Below are 24,008 nucleotides of genomic sequence, written 5' to 3'. Positions count from 1 at the left end.
GAGAAGGGATGGAAGTAATGTTTTGCGGACTCTGCAATCATCCTCTGAGGCCCTTCTTCATGAGAGGTCCAGAGGGTGGCAATATGAGAACAGGCCTTTTCTGCAGTGGCTCCCCTCTTCCCAGGGAGGCTCGCCTGATGCACTTTGCTTAACAACAACAACGACTTTATTTATACCCTACCCATCTGGCTGGGTTTTCCCAGCCACTCTTTAAGCACCAGATATCTTTAGGCACTAGGCAAAAACAGTCCTCTTCTCCAAGACCCTTGGCTAATTAAACACTCTGTGGCCTTTTAAACTGTGGGAGGGTATTGTTTTTGTTGCATTTTTATATTCTAAACTTTCCTGTGATCTTCAGATGAGGGGTGGTATAGAAATTTATTAAATAATAAAATAAAAAAGAATTCACTAATTAACATTAAGAATTCACTAATGAACATGCAAACAAAATTAAGTGGAAGAATACCTTTGAGTATGGTATTAGCTGTTGGACATCATGTATTGCAAGAGTTGTGCTGAAGGATGCCTATTGGGTGCTGTCCAGTGGAAATTTCTAACATACAAGCCTTACATTTGGGGGAAGGTCCCATTTATTTAAATGGAACTGTCTTTCTAATAAATATGTTAAAATTTATGGTCTAAATATATTTACCTAAATCTCCTGAATCCCAGGTATTTTTGCCTGCTGTGAACTGTAGTACCACTTGACAATTTCAGAGCAGATTCCAGTTGCATTATGAGCTTCTGCTTTCGATTTCAAAGGTATGTGGATTCCACCTGAATTATTCCCTTGCACACACTACTGGCAGCTTAGAAATGTGTGTTCTTTTAACCTGTAGTGAGTACAAGGGGATAAATCAGGAACATGCTAGGTCTTCTCCTCTAACAGTTTGGTTGGCTTTGGCTGGTAAAAGGTATTAATTGGAAACCACTAAATATAATAAACATAAAAATAAATGACAGAATATATACTGTATCCAGTTTTTAACATTTTTATTTTCTCCCATAGATAAGGCCAAAGCTGTGACACTCTAGCAGATAGCAGTCATGAGATTGATAGTCGATGAGAGAAAGTGACTGTGTGGGGTTCCTCTGCACAGTGCCAGCCAGCTGTTGATCATTTGTAAGCACCGTGGGGTCTTGTGTAGTACCAGAAACTAGGCCTGTAAGTCGTTTTGCCAGCTTTTCACTTGGCAGGAGGAATGAAATGGGAAGAAACCTGTTTCAGAGCTGTTTTGCAAAAAGTCACAAGTGCTCACTTTTGCATTGGGGAGGAGGGGTTCTGAGCTTTATCATTGGTCATCTGCGCACTCTTAAAAAAAAAATCTAGAGCATTAAGTAGCAAACTAGGACACCTATACCTAGGCACCTTTCTAGGCAGAGAACAAAGCAACAGGGAACTTTTAAGAGCTGCTTCTGGCTTCATCAAAAGCGGCAGTCTTGATGTTCAGTTCTCCTGTGAGTACACTGGGGAGCATGCATGTACAAACTCCAAAGAATCCAGTGTATCTTGTATGACGATTCTTTGAATGTTACAAAACATTTCTGCTGCAATCCCATACCTCCTTACCTGTGAGTAAGCCCCAGTGAACTCAGTGGGTCATGCGTTTGAGTAGGCAAGTCTAGCAATATCAATGAAGTGTCCAGTTCATCATGTGTTGCATGATGGTGGGAGAACTTTAAATCCCCATTTGTGACTTTGTCACAACAGACTTTTAAGTTAGGTCACTGTTGCACATATTTTACAAATGGAATACTGACAACTGGTGGCTTGTTCAAGTCCACTTGGAGAATTCATGACCTGGCATGTATTTGAAACTAGATCTCTACTCCAGAATTCTACCTCCAGGAGCATCTTGGCTCTTAGCATTTGAATGAAAAAGAGTAAGCATTAATTTTGCTTTTAAAATTATTTCTATTTTATTTTTTAATTTACAAAAAATGTTGTGTACAGTTTTAGTATGCAGGCAGTATGTATTCTAATTCAAAATAAATGTTGTCTGCTTTTCTAGTAAATTTGAATTATTGATTGAGCTAGATAAGTAGTTTCCAAACTCTCCCCCCCCCCCCCCCACTATTGGTTCCCTTGAAAATTTCTGAGGGTTGGTGGACTACTTAATGAGGATAAAGCGGAGATGGAACAGCAGAAGGGATTGAGAATACTTAATTTCTATTGGATAAAAAACACCACTCAAAGGAGGGATTAATGTTTATTGGCTGTAAAGAAGCTTCTCTGCTCTGCCAAGATTGGCAGAGAATAATTGTTCTTTTCGGTTAGAAGCTAAGAAGAAAAAGATGGGGAGAGAGGAGGGCTGTTCTACCTAGAAGTTTGTAAAGCACAATCTATGAGATTAAAATGGTCTGTTTTGAACAATCTGATGGAATAGGGTAGTACTGATTCCATCCAGCATCCCCAGTTAGGGTTGGGAGTGGGAGAAGCCACAGCTTGAAATTCTGGAGTGCCGGTGTTGACAATACTGAGCTAGATGGATAAGTGGCTGAATTAGGTATACATCAGTTAGCTCCCTATGTTTAAAATTGGGAAATATTTATGTTTCAACTATGTAGCAAAGACCTGTTCTTTGTTTTTAACATTTTAAAAACTGTGTGGTATTCAAGTTTGGGAGAATCCTGCGTTTACCACAACACTACCAAAAGGTTGTCTTTAAAGAGGTGGCTATATTTGTAGCAGAGATGACTACATCTAGTTTTAGGTGACAGGCCAGAACTTTCATTTTTACCTATGCTTTTGGCCTTTAATTTGAAGTTTTAAAGTGTTTGTGGCATCTTTGGATGAGGCAGAATCTGCTAGACCTCTCATATTTGCATAATGTGGTGTTTCTTCACCTATTGATTGTGTTTATTATCATTGGTTTTAGTATTTCTGTTGTGTTTGTAAATTTAACAACAACAACAATAATAGAAATCAGATAATTATTTTCAGAAAAAGTCAGCAGTGGCAGCTACTATGTTTGTAAATGAGATCAGTAGTCCTGAAAACTGGGAAAATATAAAATATCAGTGAATAAGTACATGGGATGAGCTGGATGCTGCACAGTGTAACTAGCCATGATCAAAAGCAATTAAGGCAAAGTAAAATAAGGGTTGATTAGCTAGTAGTTGACTAGTAGAAATATTATTGATGTATTTATATCTCTGGACTGAGAATAACATACCTGATGCTGCAGGGGATTGGACTAAATGACCCTTTGGGTCCTTCCAACTTTACAGTTCTATGATATGATAGGTATCTGCTAGAAGACTACGTAAGGATGCTAGATGAGAAGGCACACAAGGAAGCAAAGAACATGAGCTAGCGCTGTTAGATTCTTGCACTGTCAGTCCACTTATTTTGTCCACAACATTGACATGACACTGTTCTTCTGGTTCCAATCAAGACAGTATAGATTGCATCAGGGAGCAGCTTGGGCCTTACATAGCAACTGCTTCTCTTCTTCTTAGGAAATCCCAGTTCCATATTTGGAGAACCACAGATTTAAATAGAATGAGACGGGATGTGATTGGTATATATTCTCGGTTTAACATATTAAAAATTGATAACACTGATGCACCCAGGGATGAATTTTTCCATCTCCAAATACAGAACATTATTATGTTGCTCTTTCTCTGCTCTCTATTTCTCTCCCGTTTTTGTACTTGGTAAGTCACTAAAGCTCCTTTGAACATACTGAGTATTAGATAGGGGATTATAGTGCCCTCTTTTTTAATACCAGGCATATCTGAGCAAATTCATTTACTGTAGTAGTAGTAGTAGTAGTAGTAATAATAAAAAACAAAACAAAACCCTGGACAGTGTGAGTAAGTAATGGTGTGACTGAAGAGCAGCTTATTCATATTTCTGAGAATCAAATGTTTAAAGTCAAACAGAAAAGGACCTTTTAATCTTTTGGAGCTAACGCTGAGTCTTGTGTTAAGTAGCAGTTGCTGAGAAATATTTTGTCGAAGGAATCCCAAGAATTGAAGCTTCTTATCCGAGGAATAATAACTGAAGAAATAATTATCTCCTCTTCCTGTTTTGCTTTGTGCTAACCAAAAGACTCATTTGTGGAGGCTTGACAACCCGTTTATTCCTCTTTGTTTTATTTTGTTTTGTTTTATTGCGTTTATATCCCTCCTTTCCTCCATGGAGTTCAAGGTGGAGTAGATGGTTCTCTGTGTCATCTCCTGATGATATTCTCACAACCCTGTGAGGTACATTAGGCTAAGAGGCAGTGACCATCTCAGTGTGCTTCATGGCTGAGTCCAGGGACTTGAACTCTGGTCTCCCAGGATTTAGTCCAACACTCTACACTGTCTCTCAGTTTACAGACTTGCTGACAAGTTTCATTCATCATTTTGGAATCAGTGGTTGCTATAATGTATGTTCCCCACTCTGCTACCCTATCCACCCACCTTTCCTACTTTTATTTAAAACCTATTGTGTCACTTTCAGGTCCTGCATGTTATGTGATTTAATTTTTTAAAAAATGTTTTGAAATATTTTTCACACCAAAGTTGTAAAACGAGAGTATATTGTCAGTACATGATACTGAACAAGAACTGCCATCTCATTTGGCACCCTCAGTTTCAATGTGCACAGTTGTACAGTCCTGCTATTTCGGTACATGTGTGTATATATAATTCTTTATTTTTTATTTTACAGAATTGGAAGAACCCAAGGAGTCCCAACTCAAATAAGTGACAGATGGCTTGCTAGACTGCCATAGCCAAACTGTGGCACCAGATGCAGCCCAAATTGCCAAGTTGAGGGAGTGCCTGTACATACTGTATGTATGCATACACATACTCACACACATATATATACAAACACATTTCTGCAAACCCACAGACTGGCAGTTGCATACTTTGGAGAGTTTTTGCCATGGATGAAAATTAATTCAAGCACCAGATGGAGCGACCTGACAGCACAAAGACCAAAATCCCATGGAATGCCATCTGCTACTAGTGGTCAGTTTGCCATACGGTCTGTGGCAAGTGGGGAAAAAACCCTTCCAAGAAGCAGCATAAGAAAAACACCCTCTGCACAGAGCAAATTACACAAATACCTCTATGAAATAAATAAAAGTCTGAGTGGAGGGGAGATTGATATTGGCATCCCTGAAAGCGGAATAATGCGCAAATCTCTGGTGCTTTTCTGCACTGGACTCTGATCGATGCAGTGGGGTTTTCATATGTCCGCCTGTTAAGTTGTGACAAGTAATCGTGTGCTGATGACTGGAAACAGGCAAGTTTAGGAGCAGTGGGACAGATCTAGGGATTGAGCTTCACAGACTTTATCATCCTGTATTGAGTTTTGCAGCTCAGTTTGCTGCTTTTTCTTCTCCTGATTACTGTTAATGCAGTTCTTATTTGGGTTCCTTGTATCATGGTACAAATATTTGATAATAAATATTACTCAAAGCATTTGGAACACTTTTTAAACGCATTCTACAGCTGCAAATGTGTTAAAATTATGAATCTGCACTCTGGAGAAATATCAATAAGGAAGGAACCTATTGGATGCGCAGAGGAGGCATGATGGGAAACCGTAGAAGGAAAGGGAAGTTGGATTTTCTGTGCGGCTCCCCAGACTATTTCTAATTGGCCTTCTTGAATCCATCAGGATCTGCAAATAATCGCTTACTTGATGTGCTTTCAGCTCTGGCACTTCTTTTAACAAGAGGATGAAAAGCGAGTCCTACAATTCTCTCCTAGTGGAAAAAAGGGAAAAGACAAAGGCATAAAATAAAATAAAAACAGCCCAAACTATTGGAGTTTACATGAGGTGAATGTCTTTGTTTGAGAAGCTTAAAAGGTTCAGAGCGTTTAAGGAACAACAAGAACACAAGGACAGCTAAGTGCAAAGGGGCTTTTCTTTTCATGCCTGCATGTGGCTGTGAGTTGTGAGGAAGCAGGCAAGGCAGTGTGATAAACAGGGACTCCATTGGAGGTGGTGGGGAAGCCGCCAGCTGCAAAGGAAATGGGGCAGCCTTTGGATTGCAGAGACTGCTGGGTTGAACAGTGAGCAGTTGAGTTCAGAAAGGGCTTTCCCACCTGACTTGGCACATTGGTAACTGCCCAGAACTCTGGTGTTCGGTCTCGCACGGTCTGTGTGCCTTTCCCCCCACCCCTTTATGCAATCTATTTCAGCTTTAGCAGCAGAAATTTCATCTGATGGGGAAGATCTGCCAGAGGGTGGCTTTGAGGAAAAATGAATGTCCGATATTTATGAACGTGTGAAAATCCAACTGAAGGAAATATTTTTAAAGCCTTAAGTTACTTGAAACCCACACATCTGCAAACCTTTGTCTCTGGAATCGCATCATGCTATACTGGAAATCTCAGGCTGTACGATGATTATATCCAATTGAGCAAAAAGACGGCTTGCCGTTTCCTTGAACGCCTCTTCTGCAGTAGCTGTTTCTCCAAAGGATAAGTGTACCCTCACTCCAATGACTCCAAATCAAAATGAACCTGGTTTTGTTTTGGTTTTTTTAAGCATTACGTTTTCTTAGCCGACTGTCGTCATCTTTTATAGAGAAATTTTTCACTATGCATTTGGTGGATATTTATAAAAACTGACCTTCTCTCTCCTCCCCACTTCGTATTCTGATCTCTCGAAACTCTTGAGCTTATCAATAAAACAGAAGCGTCAGATTTACATTTTCTGCACTAGACATAGTACTTTCTTATGCCAAAAGGGAAATATATAGCAAAGCATGTATGCCGCAGTGGAACATGGGCCTGTTCTCTGTAGTGATTCCAACATCCTCTGCCTCTCTTGGAAAGGCAGGGTTCCTAAAAGTGAGAAGGAGAAGCCTGTATGCCGCAGGCGATATTATGAGGAAGGCTGGCTGGCAACGGGCAATGGCAGAGGAGTTGTGGGTGTCACGTTCACCTCCAGCCATTGTAGAAGAGACCGGAACACTCCGCAACGCATCAACTTCAATTTAAGGGGCCACAACAGTGAGGTGAGTAAATGCCAAGCTCTTAAGTTTCAGTTTAGAAAGGTGAACACAGTGGTTTGTTTTGATAAAAGGGCATTTGTGCCAAGTAGATTACAGAAAAGCCTTAGGAAAATAAATGGAATTGCTGCTTGCCATCGCCCCGCCTGCTTCAGTAAATAACTGTGATGGATTAAAGTTTATTATCGGCAATGCCTTGCCGTAATCTTTATCATTGGTAATGCCTTGCTGTAATGTATGCATTGGTTGTCTTAAAAGAGAAAGCAGACATAGCCCACATGGTCTCTACCTTCCCCAGATATTGTTGGACCCCAACTCCCTTCAGCCCCGGATAATGTGGCCAATGGTCAGGGACAAAGGGAGCTGGAGTCAAACAACACCTGCAGGGCACTAAATTTGCTATGCCTGGGCTTACCTTTAGAGCAAGACCAAACAGGTTCCGAATAAAAAAGGAAATGTAAGATGCATGCCAAAGTTTGATCAGGAATGGTGCACGGTGAGGCCTGTGCCCTCCCACTGTTATCCTCATGAGCTCTCCCGACACCTGCGCATTGGACAACCTGTTTGCATAAGAATATATAGGGACCAAAGTACACATCATAAAATGTGGGCTGTGTACAGGTGTGAAATCCAATGTGTATATGTAAGGGACTACGGCTACAGTGGGCATGCCAGAGGCAGGATGTTTTTGTGTTGCAAACTTCCATAGAAGTTGATTGGAGATGGCATATTGGGAACATCTACATCAGAATATAGGGTTTTGCTGTCAGCACCATTCTGGTGTGTGAACTTTTAAGATCTGCTAATGTGCTACTCTAGTACTGCTCATCCCCCAGGGCATAAGCACTTCCTTATTTTTATTTTTATTTTCTGGAGGCAAACAAAAGTACTATTGTTGTACCAGGTCTTTTGAGAATGAAGCCTTTGTGCAGTGAAACTCATGTTCCAAGATATGAGGACTGATTCTGCAACTGTTTTGTTTGCTTTTTGATCCTACTGGTTTTGTTTTTGTATTTAATTTATTACTGCCTGGTTGTATTAGTTATATTTTTCTATTCTTATGCTGTAAAAAATCGTATTGGCTATAATTGCAGGAAAATGTGGGCATAGTGTCCCTTAGAATCTGTTTGTAAAATGCAGGTGGAAATTAAATGCTGCTGAATACTTTATAGTATAGTAGAATTATAATGGAAAGCATTCCAATAAAAGCCACTTGTAGAAACCTGCCTCAATCATGCTCCTCTCCAGTTCTAGGGAAGACCCTCTGATAACAGATTACATTGAATGCCTGGAACAGAGACCTCTTAAATGACTCATAGAGCCATAAGCAATTGAATATGACAGCCTCCACAGTGCAGCTGTGGTGGTGCTTTTTCTTAAAAAACAAAACAAAACCACTACTGCAAGGTAATTAGATTTAAATAATGGTTAGAGCCTGAAACTGGAAAATGGCTTATTCTTACGAGCAATCCAAAAATCTCTTTAAAAATGGCACACACATACCAATATAAAAATGTGTGGAATGAAGCATAGACTTTTGTTGTATTTTGTGAGATAATGCTTCATTCTAAAGCAGACTTATGCTAACCCTAACTTGGTTTAAAAGCTTTTATGAGCTTGATTTAAAGCAAGGTCCAAAATGGACATAAAAGTACTGTTTTAGATTTTGATCAGGGGCAATCTTGATTGATATATAGAAATTTAGCATGGGAGTTTAACATGAGAGACCAGACATCAAATCACAGCTCATCCATGAACACACCTGGTTTGCGCATAGCACTTATACCATACTTTAATCTGATCTCCAGAACCCAGCCCAGCAGCTAAACCATAGTTTCTTAACCACAGACAAACCATGTTCGTAAATCGTTGTTGGTTTATAAAGCTTGATTAACGTTAACTATAGCTTAGTGTTATGTGCAACCAGGCCACTGGATGGCTTTATCAAGTCCATTATCCCTCAGCTTCCAATTTCCATTTACGAAGTGGAAATAATGATGTATAGAGGAGTGTCTTGTATGTGCAAAGGGTTGTAATGAATTCAGTACAGAAAGATGTCGTAAAAATGACATCCGGTTGATTTCTCTGTCCCATGCTGTTACAGAAGGCCACCCAAAGCTCAGGAGAAGCTTATAGGGGGCTGCTGGGTAGGAGGAACTGGTGGAAATCAGGGGCTGTGCCTTGCATCAGCAGAAGTGCTTCTTCTAGTTCAGCCTTCCAGAGGTTTTGCACTACAACTCCCATCAGCCTCAGACAGCATGGCGGATGATGGCAATGATGGAAACTGTAGCCAAAAGCATCTGGGAGATACGAGGTTGGAGAAAGCTGCCCGTACTTCTAAAAATACCGAGAGTGGCGTACAACGTAATCATAAAACCAAATAATATACCGTATTTTTCGCACCATAGGGCGCACCGGACCATAGGGCGCACCCAGTTTTTAGTGGGGGAAATCAAGAAAAAAAATCCCCCCCCCCAGCCCCAAAGAGGGTTGCGTGCGGCAATGGAGCAAGCCAAAGCAGCACGCGGTATGGATCCCGCTTGCTGTTTTGGCTTCCCCTTTAGCCCCGTGCAGCCTCTCCCTCCCAGGAGAGGCTGCGTGGGGCTAAAGACTCCATAGCCCTGTGCAGCCTCTCCTTGCCGGAGGGGTTGCGCGCAGCTATGGAACAAGCCAAAGCAGCGAGCGGGATGGATCCCGCTCGCTGTTTTGGGTTCCCCTTTAGCCCCGTGCAGCCGCTCCCGGGAGGGAAAGGGGCTAAACACTCCATAGTCCCGTGCAGCGTCTCCTTGCTGCGCGCAGCTATGGAGCAAGCCAAAGCAGCAAGCGGGATGGATCCTGCTCACTGTTTTGGCTTCCCCTTTAGCCCCGTGCAGCCTCTCCCGGGAGGGAAAGGCTGCGTGGGGCTAAAGACTCCATAGCCCCGTGCAGCCTCTCCTTGCCGGGAGACGCTGCGCAGGGCTTTCCTGGTTTTACTGGGAGGTGGGGGGATTCCCCCATCTCCCGCAAAACCGGCAGAAGCCGCGCAACTCCTTTAAAGAGATCGCGGCTTCTCCTGGCTTTTCTGGGAGGTGGGAGAAGGGACTGATGCGGCCAGTCAGTCCCTTCTCCCTCCTGTGGAAAAGCCTGCAAGAGCGCACGGAGCTTGTGTGCAGCTCTTGCGGGCTTTTCCCGCCTGCCTCCCCCTGCATTCGCTCCATAGGACGCACACACATTTCCCCTTGCTTTTTAGGAGGGGAAAAGTGCGTCCTATGGTGCGAAAAATACGGTAATTGCATTTTCAATATGTGTATTAGAGGAATTGGCCAAACAGTGGCAGGCAATTTCAACTAATTAAAGAGCAGTCCCCCATCCCATCCCCCTCGTTGCTGAGATTCTAACAAGTTGTGGCTTTTGCCTGCTGTTCTGTTTAGGGCTGAGATGAATATACAGGGATTCTAGTACAATTCTAAAAGTAGAATTGAGCATTGCTTGGAATGGAAAAGCCATGGGGAATCTAGAGAATAAGACAGAGGGTTGTATCCAATGCTAGCCCTACTCATCATAGGACCATTGAAATTAATGAACATGACTATTTTTGGTCCATTATTAATTAATTAATTAATTAATTAATTAATTAATTAATTGTATACCACCCTTCATCCTGTAGATCTCAGGGCAGTTCACAACATAAAAGTACACTATAAAACCACAAAATACATAATAAAAATAAGAGCAAAAACAAACCAATACTCTCCCCTCCCACATGTTTAAAAGGGTAAAAGGTAAAGGTAAAGGTACCCTGCCCGTACGGGCCAGTCTTGACAGACTCTGGGGTTGTACGCCCATCTCACTTAAGAGGCCGAGGGCCAGCGCTGTCCGGAGACACTTCCGGGTCACGTGGCCAGCGTGACATCGCTGCTCTGGCGAGCCAGAGCCGCACACGGAAACGCCGTTTACCTTCCCGCTAGTAAGCGGTCCCTATTTATCTACTTGCACCCGGGGGTGCTTTCGAACTGCTAGGTTGGCAGGCGCTGGGACCGAGCAGCGGGAGCGCACCCCGCCGCAGGGATTCGAACCACCGACCTTTCGATTGGCAAGCCCTAGGCGCTGTGGCTTTTACCCACAGCGCCACCCGCGTCCCTGTTTAAAAGGGTAGTGGATGTTAATTAGCCAAAGGCATGGTTGAAGAGGAACGCCTGATGCTTAAAAGTGTATGATGAAGGCACCAGCCAAACCACCCAACTCTGAGTAAAACTTGGTTGGATACAAGCCAGAGAGTACAAGTGAGTTGGAATCATGGTTGTTTGGGAGAGATTGAGTGGGGAGGCAGAATGAAAAGGTTATTGTTTGGATTTGGGATGTATAAGAAAGTAGTGTTAGGGGCTACGCTGGAGAAGAATGCTGAGAGTGACCACCAGAGAGCAAATTACTTGGCTTGGAATTACTTGTAGCTTGGAGAAGAGGTCCTACAATTGGTGTTCGTGTGAAGATTTTTGAAGGATTGGTTTTGCTCACACATTTTTTTTTAAATAAAAAATAAGTTGTTTCTGATTATTTAACAGTGTTTCGTAGAGTTCTGTATGCCTGCCTGAGAATTAAATCTGTCCTACTAAAATGGAGTGTGAGGTTCTGCATATGTCTTCCCAGTGACTCCTTTCTACCTGCAAGTGACTTCATGTTTTTGTGAATTAAACAAAAATTGTTAGCACGTTCAGCAAAATGGAAAACTAATTTGCTTTTAACTTCTGCTCAACTGTTAAAACTGATTTCTGGGAGTGAATCTACACAGGCCGACATTAATTTCTGTGAAGGGTCAGAGAGTACCAAGAAGGCCTTTTGGCCAGGGAGATGCAAACTACCTACCTGCTTGCTTTTGTGAGAGATCCTTCAACATGAGAACAAATCTGACCATATCTTGGAACATTTTACAAAACCTGAATTATACAATCTACCAGTTGTCCCAGGGGAGAAGTACTGAGGATGAAGGCTGCATTTCTGAGCCGTAATAGCTAGAAAACAATTCCACCTTGATTAAAGTGACTTGTCTAAAGATGAAATCTAATAGTTTAAATGGTTAAGAACCCAATTAAACACCAGAAACAGTTCGCAGTGTAATTGATCACAGTCCTCCGAATAATTGCCAGTCGGTACAATAGCTGTTTTGTTCTAGGACAGGGAGCAAATTATATAGGCCCTTGTCCTTGTACTAATAACAAATAAGCTCTTGGTTAATCTCTCAGAGTGTAATTGTTTCATGAGAGCAGTACGAAGAACAGGTTTGTCTTGAGTCTTCCTGTTTTACCACCTTAGAACTGACAACTATTTTTCTCCTAGTGAATGAAGGGAACCAAAACTCAACATCTGCCAAAAATGCCTTATGTAGAAGATACACCAAAGTATAAGCACACACAGCGCATGTATCAACAAGGCCTTGTTTCACACTAATAGCTTATCTCCTTCCAATTTTTCTTACTAATTTTTCTTTGCCTTGTTACCTCTTTGGGCCTTTCTCTCTTGCAAGTAGAAATATTGAGGCATACTTGCAATTAAGAGGTGTAAGTCAGACATAGGTTTACTAGCTTAATGAGAACTAGACCGTAGTCTAAAGCTATGCTTCTAAACCCACATGCCTGTGCTATTTTGTGCTTTCTTTTTCCTTACACAGAAGAAATGCTATAGCAAATGCTGCATAGAGGTAAATGTTAAATCCTGCTTTTTGGAACCAGGAATCAAAATCTTCAATATAGAATGGGTATATAGGATATAGGATATAGGATATAGGATATAGGATGCTGCCAGGCATGGCAGCAGTACACATGAAAGGCATCTAGGTGACTTAGCTGATCATAAACTGAACATGGGCTAGTGACACAATGTGAGCGATAAAAAGCTAATGCAGTATTAAGCTGCATTAATGGGAGCAGATTATGAAAAGTAATAGTTCCACTCTGTTCTGTACTGCATCTGAAGTATGGTGTTCTGAGTTCCACATTGTAAGACATTGTAATGTACAGACATTACATTGATCATGTCATTCCTGCATGTCCGGAGGAAGGTGTCCAAGATGGCGAGGAGTGTGAAAATTAAGTCCTTTGAGGAACAGTTGAAAGAGTTGGGTGTGGTTGGTGTGGCGAAGATTAAGTGGGGATGTGATAGGGGCGTTCGGATGTCGGAAGGGCTGTTCTGCAGAATATGTTGCTCCAGAGCACAGGAAACAGGTGGAAATTGCACTGAAGCAAGTTTCAACGAAATGTTAGGAGAAACTTTTCAGTTGTGGAACTCCCTTCCATGAGAGATTAGATTGGCTCCCTTTTAAGCTTTTAAGTGAGTTGCTGAGACTTTGTTGTATTTTGCTTGGCTTTTAATCTGGTTTGAATGTTTGATCTCTATCCTTGCTTTTTGGCTAATTTTGTTCTGGACTTGGTTTGACAGGATGTTGTCATGTTTTCCTTCTGTCTTCTTGTGAGCCACTTTAGAGAAAGGCCTGAAAGGTCGGATACAAATGATTTCAAAAATATTATTAAACTGAATTAATAAATAATCACTGCATCTAAAAGAATATATACAATGTATCAAAATGTTTGCGCAAGACTTGATCAGATGTGTAGGAAACTAGAATGCGTGTATGTGTGTGTAGGAGAGAGAGAGAGAGAGCCCATAGGACAGAAATATGCATAAGCAATAAGTGTTTCATGCTATTGGTATTTTAGGCCATCTTGCCAACAGGCAGGTGCGGTCTTCATTCAATTGTTTTGACTTCTTAAATAGTATTCTGTCAGCTTATACAGCCGAATTCTGACCAGTATCTAAAGAGTGCATAACTAGAACCCTCCAGGGCTTCTTAAATACAAGACCTAGAATATATGGAAAAACGTTATTTGGATGCTACTATTTTGGCAATCCAAAAAGTTCTTGGATTGTAGGCTGAGGGGGGTCTTCAGAACAATAATCTGAAAATGCTAGAAGAGCACCTACCAGTTAGAAGAAATCAGAAACTGGGATGCTGTTGAAATCTGTGATACCTTTCCTATGACTTGAGGGCAATCAATATTTCTGTGTAAGTCCACTAGATGGTAGCTTATCTCTACGACCCCTGGAGCGCTCCACAAGCCCCACATCCTTCCTAGTCCACACCCCTCACCACCCCCTGGAATGTGTCCTTGAACTATGATAATGTCTAGCTTGCCTGGATGGAGGTGTGTGCATGTGTGCTTTCAGAAACACACTTTTGCGTGACTGGAACATAGCACAGTGTATATGTCAAAGTCACATATGTTGTCTTGCCCTATTTTCACCTCTCACCCCACCCACCACCAGCATATGACCTTTGGAAGATTCCCCACAAGGGAATGTAACCCTCCAGCTGCAGAATGTTCCCACCCCTGATTTAACGGTTGGATATGGAAAGGATGGAAAATGTATGTCTGTGTGCTGCAAAGAGGAGGGTTAACCAATAAGGCCCCCTCTGCAAATTTTGATTCCTTATGAGATACCATTGCTAAGGAGTCAGAAATAAATTCTACTCATGTACAGGGCTGTCATAATTTGTGCTGACTACAAACAGGAGCTGCATTGACCAATAACTCCTAAGAAATTGGCAATTTCAGAGATACATTTATGGATCTGATTTTAGAAGCTAAGCAGGCTCCATCCCGACCTTTGTCTGAATGGGAGACCACCTGGGGATGCTAGCTGTCCACAGGCACAGAAAGCAGGGAAGTAGATTGCTACATGAACTAAATGGAGTACAGGGGTGGAGACGAGGACAAGGGGAAGGCTTTGATATATGAACAGCAAGAAGTTGGCAGCAGGGAGTTAATGTATCAACAGAACGTGCAGAAAAGATGAGGTAGCTATGCAATTACCGGTAAAATGTGATTTATGCTTAGTGCATTGCATTCATGTCTCACTGAAGATAATTATAAAATTGGTTAGGTTTCACTAGTACAAAGTCTTTGGCCAGTTGTGCTTTAAATCATAAATGCCTGCATGTACATAGGCTCCATTTGTCACAGGCCTTTTACTTTAAATTGGTTTTATAACCAGGAAAGATCTTATTATTGCCTTTATCATGTTTTATATCAAGACATAACTATTTTCTTCTGTCAAGTTTCTTTGACCATTATAGCTAGCTTTTTACTGAGATTGGGCCAGCTTCAATAACCTAGTGGTGCATGAATGTGTGCTTACTCTGTCTTCATTCGGGAATATGTTCATTTTAAATTTCTTTCTGCATTCGCCACTGTCCTTTTCCTGCATCAGTGGTGTACTTGGTTGGGGCATGTGCACAGTGACCCTTAGAAGGGACATGGGACTGATGAGCCTTGAGACCTAGAGAACCGGGAAGTACTGAGGCAAAAGAGATGGCTGTGTCTCTTTTGGAAGTTTGGAGGGACCAAAGAGAGATACCCACATTCACAGTACCATTAGGAAATGCAATATAGAAGAAAGAGAGCATGGAGCCAGCCACTTCTCCCCCAGCCTCAAAGTCCCTACAGTCAGAAGGCTCTGGTTCTCTCAGAACAGGTTTCAATCCTGTTTCCCCCCCGGTAGAATTTCAGCCTTTTGTTCTCTCACTTTTTACAAAGCATCCACATTAAATCCTCTGCATTTCAGTGTTTCTAACTGTCCCTTGTTTCCCTCTGATTTGTGGTGTGTGCTTACACATCATAATTTGCAGAAAACATGTGTATAGCATAGCCTTTGCAAACCTGGTGCCTTCCAGTTATTTTGGACTACATCTTTGTGAGATTTTTCATCATATGTCAAGGATGGAACCTGAAATCTTGCTTGCACATCACTGATCTCAGCTGGCTGGTCCTTCACTAAATGGTTCCAATGGTTAGAATGGTTCCAAGTGGACTTGCTTGTCTGGAGGTACTGATGCGGTAGCTTAGCCACCTTTTTTCGGAATAAAGTGAATGAAAAACTAATGGTGGTTCTACTGCATGAAGGGGACAACAGTATCCATTGTAGGCACAGTTTAAAAATGCTAACAGACCATACGTAATGCTACCGTCTGTTTTGCAAAACATATCTTTGGAGCATTTGCAGCAGAAATCAACAACAGCTGTTGTGTACTGCAACCAGGGGGAATGAGAAACCGAAGCCTAACTCAGGAGACAACAAGGATGAAGTCAAAAATAGAAAGAATGAGGTCAGTGTGTAGTGCAGCACAAGGTAAATTAAATACAAAGGTTGATTTGGTTAAGTAGATGAACAATTGCCTGAGGACAGTGGGGACTGAGCATCTCAACAGTGTTACAAACCATCCACAGTGTTTTGGACTGTCCATGCATAAGCCAGAATTGTTCATACATTGTTTTCAAGGCAGAATAAAATGCAACATGGAGCTCTGTGAATCCAAACATCATAAGAGAAGAGGGATACATCCTTTCGGAAGATCTTTCTCTGCAGTGGTGTCCTAAATGTGGAATTCCCTTCCACTGGAGGTGCAGTTGGTGCTTCCAGCACTGAGTCAGAACATATCTGTTCACCCTGGCCCTTCGTGGAATTGTTTAGATTGTGGAAGCCCTGGGTGTATTATGTTTGCTGCTGTTATTTGCCCATTTTGTATTGCATTATTTAAAACGGTTGCTTTGTTTCATGATTTTAATTGTGCTTTATTAATTCCTTGTAAACCACCCAGGAATCTTTCCAGATGAAGGGTAGCCTTGAAGTTTAAATAAAATAAAATATCCCCATTTCCCTTAATGGGCCCATCTGTGTTCCACAACGACCTTATCGCCCCTACCGAGAATGCTGATGATTGGGAGGCCCACGTTGCCCTCCCTAAGCTTGTTAAAATGCATGTGCTTCTCATAAAAGGGAAGAATAAGAACACCAGGAGCTATATAACACAACACCCAGGTGTTTTTAAAGTAATACATAGCAGCTGTTAAAAAGAGGAATACTATGCCAGTTATTAAAAGCAAAGCATTGCAACCCAGTCCAGTAGCAATTTATCAACAAAACAGACCTCCAGAATTGCCCAAAAGGTCTTTCCCACCATGGCAGGTGGTGGTGGTATGTCTCTCAACCAACCAGACTTCTTTCCCAGCTCTCACCTAGACCAGTGTTAATCTAGATTGTAACCCTACATTCATTTAAGAGGGAGCATGCTCAGAACTGAAAATCCTCTCCATCTAAAACAGGGGTCCAAAGAAGAGAGGCTGCTGTCATTGTTTGGCTTCAGAAAAGATGATCTGCTGCCTGCATCTGCCTCTGCCTTGTACTAGCCCAGTATTGTCAACTCAATGGCTGTCCAGGGTCTCAAGCAGATATCATGAACATCATCTGCTACTTGTTCCCCTTTTAACTGAAGGTGACAAGGATTAAGCCTGAGAACTTCTGTATTCAAAACATTTCCTTTTCTATTGAGCTTGCACTCTATTCTTAGGATATTGAGTAAGGACTTCCCACAGCCATCTCAAAGTTCCTGTGGCTGGTCTGCAAATGGACTCCTATTGATCGAGGCTGCAGTGAACTTGGGGAGATAGCCTTTTCTGCAGAAGTCACCACTGTGGTGCTGATGCTCAGCACTAGATATTATACTTAGTAGAACAGTGTTCTAGAGGGAGGTAGAAAACCAGTGATATCTGATGCAAGGACAAGCAGGCACTGCCTTCCTCTCTTCTGAGATCTCTATAGTGTTAGAAATTCAGGTATATAAGCTAGGTGCCAAATGGCATCTTGAATTTAGGTTGCAGTCACCCCAATGGAATGTCTGTTCAACTAAATCACCCTCAGGGTCCCTTCCAACGCTACAATTCTATGATCTCAGCTATATTGCTTGACTGTAGCTTGCTCTTACAACAATTCACTTGTCCCAGTACAGGAAGGAGAAACACACGCAGTGGAAATGGAAACGATATTAACAATGGACTAAGGAAGAGGTTTTTAAAACGGTGGCTGCCAAGCTGGCACCCAGAAATCTCCACGTAGTCGCAATTGGACCTGCCAGCCAGTCACAAAACGTGTCGGGCGCCAAGCTAATTTCAAACACTGCTCACCAACTAGAAGGGCTAGAAGCTTATTTTCATGTTCGTTCTAAATGAAACATGAAGTTGGTAGGAAGATGAACCCCCCCCCCCACCATGCATCAGTCCGTGGTCTCTCTTCAGCTTACACATAATTGTGGTTTACTCACAGTCCTACCTGTGGCTGAGTTTTGGTATGACCTGTTCTCTGTCTGCTGTGTTAGGTATTCACATTTTTCAGAGAGGGCTCTTAAATGCGGACACTTGAGAAGTACACCTATGGAAAGGAGGCAGTGTGAATGTAGGTTTGCATCACTGATAAAGTGAGATGTGTTGTGCCAATGATGAAACACAACTTTCTAAAAGCAAATATGTATAGTCCTATGAAGGACAGTGCTGTAATCTTGTAATGGTTTAATCTTTTTTGAAGTAATGCTTCTAGTCAGTTGCCAGAGATATTTACATCCTGTTCTGCTTTTAGATTATTGTATCGTTTCCAGGACAATGATAGGCAGACATCTTGCAAAAACAAACAAAATAAGCAGAACATCTTTCTGTGTAGCATTGCTTCATTCCAACGCATCACCCATTTCTTGAATAATGTGAGTTTGCTAAACTTCCTTCGTCCTCTGATAATCAAAACATACTTTTCTGCTTGGAGAAAATTCATTTATTTAGGATACATTTCATTTGCCATCAGTGTTCACTGCAAAAACACTTATTTATTTTAAGCTATTGTGAACTTTGTATTCATTATTTATTTATTTATTTATTTATTGTTATATTTATAGCTTTTTTCCAAGGAATTCAAGGCTGCCTGCATAGTTCTCCTCCTTCCTAATTTTATCTTGACAACCACCCTGTGAGGTATGTTAGGCTGGGAGACAGCGACAGGCCCAAGGTCACATAGTGTGCTTCATGGCTAAGTGGGGTTTTGAACCCTGTTCTTCCAGGTCCTAGTCCAGCATTCTAACCACAACACCATGCTGGAACCCTTAGTTTCTTCTGCCATTAAAAGACCTAGTCCTGTCAAGCCAAGAGACAGAGCACATATATGTGGTCAGCTTCTGTAGCATTACATTAATAATAATACAGCATTGCTGTATCTCTAGAAAAGCAGCACCAATCTGAGCTTACATCTCTACCAAGTGCTAGAGAAACAGCTGGGGTAGCCACAGTGTTCGGCAGTGTAGAGTACTCACTCTTCACGCCACGCAAAGGGTGACTTCGGAGAGCACATAGGATGGCAGTTGGAGTTTTTGTACATAGTATTTACAGCAGGCGTGCAAGATCCACTTGTCAAGACAAGAATGCAGGAGTCAGTCCAAAGCTTGGCAGACAGAAGCAAGGGGGTGGTTGGGAAAAGCAGCCAAAAGGATGCAAGGTAGTTCCAGACTGTCTAGACTAGTAGTGGAGCCATTTTTCTAGCAAAGATCACAGTGAACTAGGCCAAGGCCAGTTTATACATTCAGCAGAATCAAATGGCAATTTCCCCTTCTTTGGACTGAGTTCTTTCAGGTTGCAAGTAAAGGAGGATTGCTTTTTTGCTGTCGCATTAAAGCACCTACTACATATAGGAAACAAGAGATGGGTTCATCCCAACCTTCCTGATTATGCTCTTTTTCTATGGGCAGGAAACTTTTTTTTCTCCTAGGCAGCACACATGCAATCCCTTCCTCACTTGCAGTCTGAAGCATTTCAGTCAGAGAAAGCCTTTACTATATAAATAAAAAATGGAGTTAGAAGAATCATACAAACACGTCATATTCCCAGAGGTCACTAGGTAGGGCTGAGCAAGATCTGGTTTTCAACATTGCGATATATCACCAGCTAAACATTGTGATATACTGACATATCATGATATCTGAAATAAGGATGGAGCTTGTTTTCAGCTTCGTAATACACCACCAGCTAAACATCACAATATACTGATATATCACAGTGTCTGAAATAAGGATGGAGCTATGTAGAGGCATTGGCTGGCTTCACGGTTTTTCCCACATTGTGTTTTTTGCATAACACACACACATCATGATTCACAATATATTGCCAGGTCAAGAACTATGAAACCGATATCACAATATGGACTTCAAATTGGATTTGGGCGATGTACCAATAGATCACCTAGCCCTAGAGGCCACCAGTGAAAGTCTTTGCTCAAAGAAGGTTGCTATCCTGCCCTATGCTTATATGTGGTAAAGGGAGAAAATACTGTCAACTACTATACATACATGGCCTAAGCAATGGAGATGAAGCGTAGATGCTTGCGTGTGTACAGAACAGTTTCTTTTCATTGCTTTGGGGACAACAATGAATTGGGATTAAGAACTGGCATTGGCATTTATAGCACACCAGTCCCAGTTCAGATTGTATACTAGGGATACATAGCATCTGCAGTTGGTCCACAACAACAAAAATGTGATGAATGCTTCTGATCCAGCTGAGGCATTCAGATAAAAGCTGTTGTTGACAACCAGTGAAAGAAGAAACAGGAAAATTGTCACTTCTTGCAGCCCCAGTTTGTGTGGCTTGAAGTTTGCTCCTTTAATGTTTCCACTTCAACCCACTACCCTTGATTTAAGCACAGAAAATTCTACCCCTTCCAAAGCGTTAGAAAGCAGACTTCATGAAAATGAATACATTCTCCCAAAATGTGTCTATGTTGCCCATGATTGTTATTGCTTCTCTCAACCTTTTTTTCCTTTCCTTGTTCAACCTGAAGGTGCATCTTTCAGATATGATACTGTAAAGTTTGAGTCTTACCGCTCTCTATTCTTTGGTAGTTCTAAATCTTATAATAGGGTTTTGTTTTAGGTTGCCCCCCCCCCCCCGAATAAAAGTGGTGAAAGAAAGAGAGAGAAGTTGGCTTTTGTCGCCCTTTCACACTGGCCAGTTTAAGTCAAATTGTTTAGATTCAAATCCGCCAAGGGTGCAGTCCTACAGAGTTTATTCTGGAAAAAAGTTCCATGGGGACCTTTGGGGCTTTTCCAGAAGCAGCTGTACTTAAGAACCACTGTCAAATTAAATACAAGTACTTTTATTTAACTGGGATATTGGGAAGCATATCCTGTAGCGGACACTGAGGTTGCTCTGTGTTTCGGATTGCAGCACCAGACTCCTCTAGAATCTGCAGCAAAAGGATTGTGGCCTTCTGTCTTCCCCTTGTGTAAGAGCTTTTTAGCATACTACACACCAAATATTATTATTTCCATGCTAAGTGACTGATGGGTAAGAAAGAACCTTCCATCTTCCTGCTGTTTCCCAGAATACCAGCCAGTGAAACCAAAGTAGCACTTTGTAAATGCAAGAAATAAACCCAAGGACTGTGCACGGGCCCGATCCATTTGATGCAATATTTCCCCCCACGGATATTGACACGTACCCCAACCCTTGAGTACACCAGCCCTTCTAGCATTTCCAAGGGCTGCAAGATTGCCAGTCTGGGTCTGCGTTGGAGGACATGTATTTGTTTTTCTCGCCAATTTTACAGGTGGCTGCTTCTCTTCCCCTAATGTTTATATTTGTTTGCAAGGCTAGAAAGCCAACTAGTGGGGTGAATAATGCCATATATCATTCTGACTAGGAGAAAACATCAAAAGCACACCCACTGGTATCATTAGGAACAAGGAATGAAGTATGGTGATGACCTTTGAGCAAAGGAGAGAGAAAGAGAAATATCTTGGTGGAAGCAAACATGTGGCAGTATTGCCATGACTTGCTTTTTTCTTACTGATTTAATGATCATCCCAGAGGGTTATCTGTATCTTTCACTGATGTATGGGAAAGATACCTCCATGTGCTCATTTTATGATAAAAACAACCAAATAATGTAGCTAGCTCTCAGTAGGAATTGGTTGTGTTCCTTGATTTGCCAGAATTTTCATTTGACAATGGATTTCAGTTTTGAGAATCTTAATCACATAGCTGATGCAGTTTCATCCACTAAAAAGCGTGGAAAGAATAAAGAGAAGAGACCCCACAAATTAACAGCTAATTTAGGGAGGCAAACTGGAGAAAGAGCACAGCGGGGGAAAGTAAATCCCAGTGGGAAAATCCCAGTCTATATCCCCTCTCATACCTGCTTTTAAGTGTCAACAGAAATAAGTTGGAAGATCCAGTTATGAACCTTCCACGTCACTTTTTGTTTGACCTTACAGGTAGGGGATACATAGCTCAGGGGGTAGACTTTTAATCTCAGCTTCGTTGGTTCAAGTCCAACATTGGGCAAACGGTTCCTGTAGTGCAGCGGGTTGGGCTAGATGACCCTCAGGGTCCCCTCCAGCTCAGTGGTTCAGTGATACTGTTGTATTTGTCTGTAAGCCAAGGGCTGAGTTAACCCATTTTCATGTAAAGGTAAAGGTACCCCTGCCCGTACGGGCCAGTCGTGTCCGACTCTAGGGTTGTGCGCCCATCTCTCTTAAGAGGCCGGGGGCCAGCACTGTCCTGAGACACTTCCGGGTCACGTGGCCAGCGTGACGAAGCTGCTCTGGCGAGCCAGCACCAGCGCAGCACACGGAAATGCCGTTTACCTTCCCGCTATAAAGCGGTACCCATTTATCTACTTGCACTTAAGGGTGCTTTCGAACTGCTAGGTGGGCAGGAGCAGGGACCGAAAGATGGGAGCTCACACCGCCACGGGGATTCGAACCGCCGACCATGCGATCGGCAAGCCCTAGGCACTGAGGTTTTACCCACAGCGCCACCCACGTCCCTCATTTTCATGTACTGGTACTTAAAACTAGGAAAATTCCCACTGGGAGGGCAAGTTGCAGATACTCTTGGGAGCACACAATGCATCTCTGTATGCTCTATAACACCCACACCCACACACACCCCAAATCCCCTTCAATGGAGGCCGGGCATCCCAGTGTCAGGGGCTGTGTCCCAGAGTGTTTACCCACTGCCCCAAGAGTGAATGCCAGCCATTGTTTTTATTAAGAAATGTGATAGAATCGTTCTACAAATGATCCCTTGTCTAGATGTAAAGGATTCTGTCTCTTCCCTTTCACCATGTGCGCAGTTGCTTGGGGAAGAACATCCCCGGAGACTTCCTAGTTGAGTAGCTGTGCCGTACATTTGTTCCCTTGTATATTGTTTGGAGTTGTGGGGGTGGCAAGGAAGCGCAGCGATCTCCCTCGATGGCTGCTTATGCGCCAGCCCAATTCCAAAAAAGCTGCCAGAAATCAAGCATTGCTTCTTCAGGGGCGGCAGTGCTCCCCCCCCCGACACCCCCCCATTCCTCCATCAAGAGGATTATAGGTTGCACTACAGCAATCTTGGTTCATGTTTATTCCTTTTCATTATGGAGAGCTGTGTTTTGAGAAAAAATAATAATAAAGGATCTTTCGAATGAATGATTGCTGGAGTTGTTTGTTTATATTTTAGGCCTAATGTTTAAAGAACTGCCAGAATCTCAGTCAACATTTGAGGGGGGTGGGGAAATTATAGCTTTGCAAAGAAGCAACCATATGGTGGTTTACCTAATTTTAGAGATGGAGAATAGAAACGGTACTTGCATTCAATATTAGTTTTGTTGTTTTCTAAGCAAGCAGCGGCAACAAGAAGAACCCCTCAAGCAATTCTTTTCATTTCAGCTGGCATTTTGAATTTGTTGATGCATTTAAGATTGGGTGGGTGATCAGCTTGAGGTTCTGCCTTACCTAGTGTCCTGTCTATGGGGAAGGTATGCCTGGAATAAAGGCAGCTGCACACAAGCATGATAGTCATATCATTAACCTCATATTAGGCTACATGAGTTTTTTTTAATAGGACTGTCGCATAGCTGAAGCAAGCATTTTTCATTAGCCTGAGTTATTTTAATAGATCAATCAATAATATGGCATAAGTTTGCATATGAATAAAACAGCCGTTTATTAAAAATATATTTTTATTAAAAATTTCTTAGTTTACAAAAGTACGTGCATTGTCTCTTTTTTTCAAGTTGCGTTTTCTACAAATCAGTTTCATTTGTTGTGAAACATAAGTGTTACATTAGGAAGAAAAGGGGGAAAGAGGTGGGGGGAATGGTGAGTAGGGTGGAGTCGGGTGGCAATGCTTCTATTCTACTTAGTGCAGGGGTCAGCAA

At 42.1% G+C, this 24,008-nt stretch overlaps 1 protein-coding gene across 5 annotated transcripts in view; it reads left to right on the top strand.

Annotated features, from left to right (window-relative positions):
• Positions 1-24,008, top strand: part of TULP4 (TUB like protein 4) — a 103,316-nt gene that overhangs the window by 27,191 nt on the left and 52,117 nt on the right. For 3 of the 5 annotated variants that reach the window (XR_013837662.1, XM_079971856.1, XM_079971857.1), the window contains exon 2: positions 4,664-6,971. Coding sequence is in view for 4 of the 5 variants with exons in the window: in XM_079971856.1 (XP_079827982.1) it covers positions 6,720-6,971 (252 nt within the window). In the remaining variant the exon portion in view is untranslated. Of the gene's footprint in view, positions 1-672; positions 763-1,104; positions 1,124-4,663; positions 6,972-24,008 lie in introns of those variants that run through there. The other 2 variants (XM_079971858.1, XM_079971859.1) reach the window with 2 other exon arrangements.

This window comes from Podarcis cretensis, assembly GCF_951804945.1.
Source record: "Podarcis cretensis genome assembly, chromosome: 3".
Lineage (NCBI taxonomy): Eukaryota > Metazoa > Chordata > Lepidosauria > Squamata > Lacertidae > Podarcis > Podarcis cretensis.
Note: the sequence above shows the minus strand (reverse complement) of the source record. Positions and strands in the feature narration are given on the sequence as shown.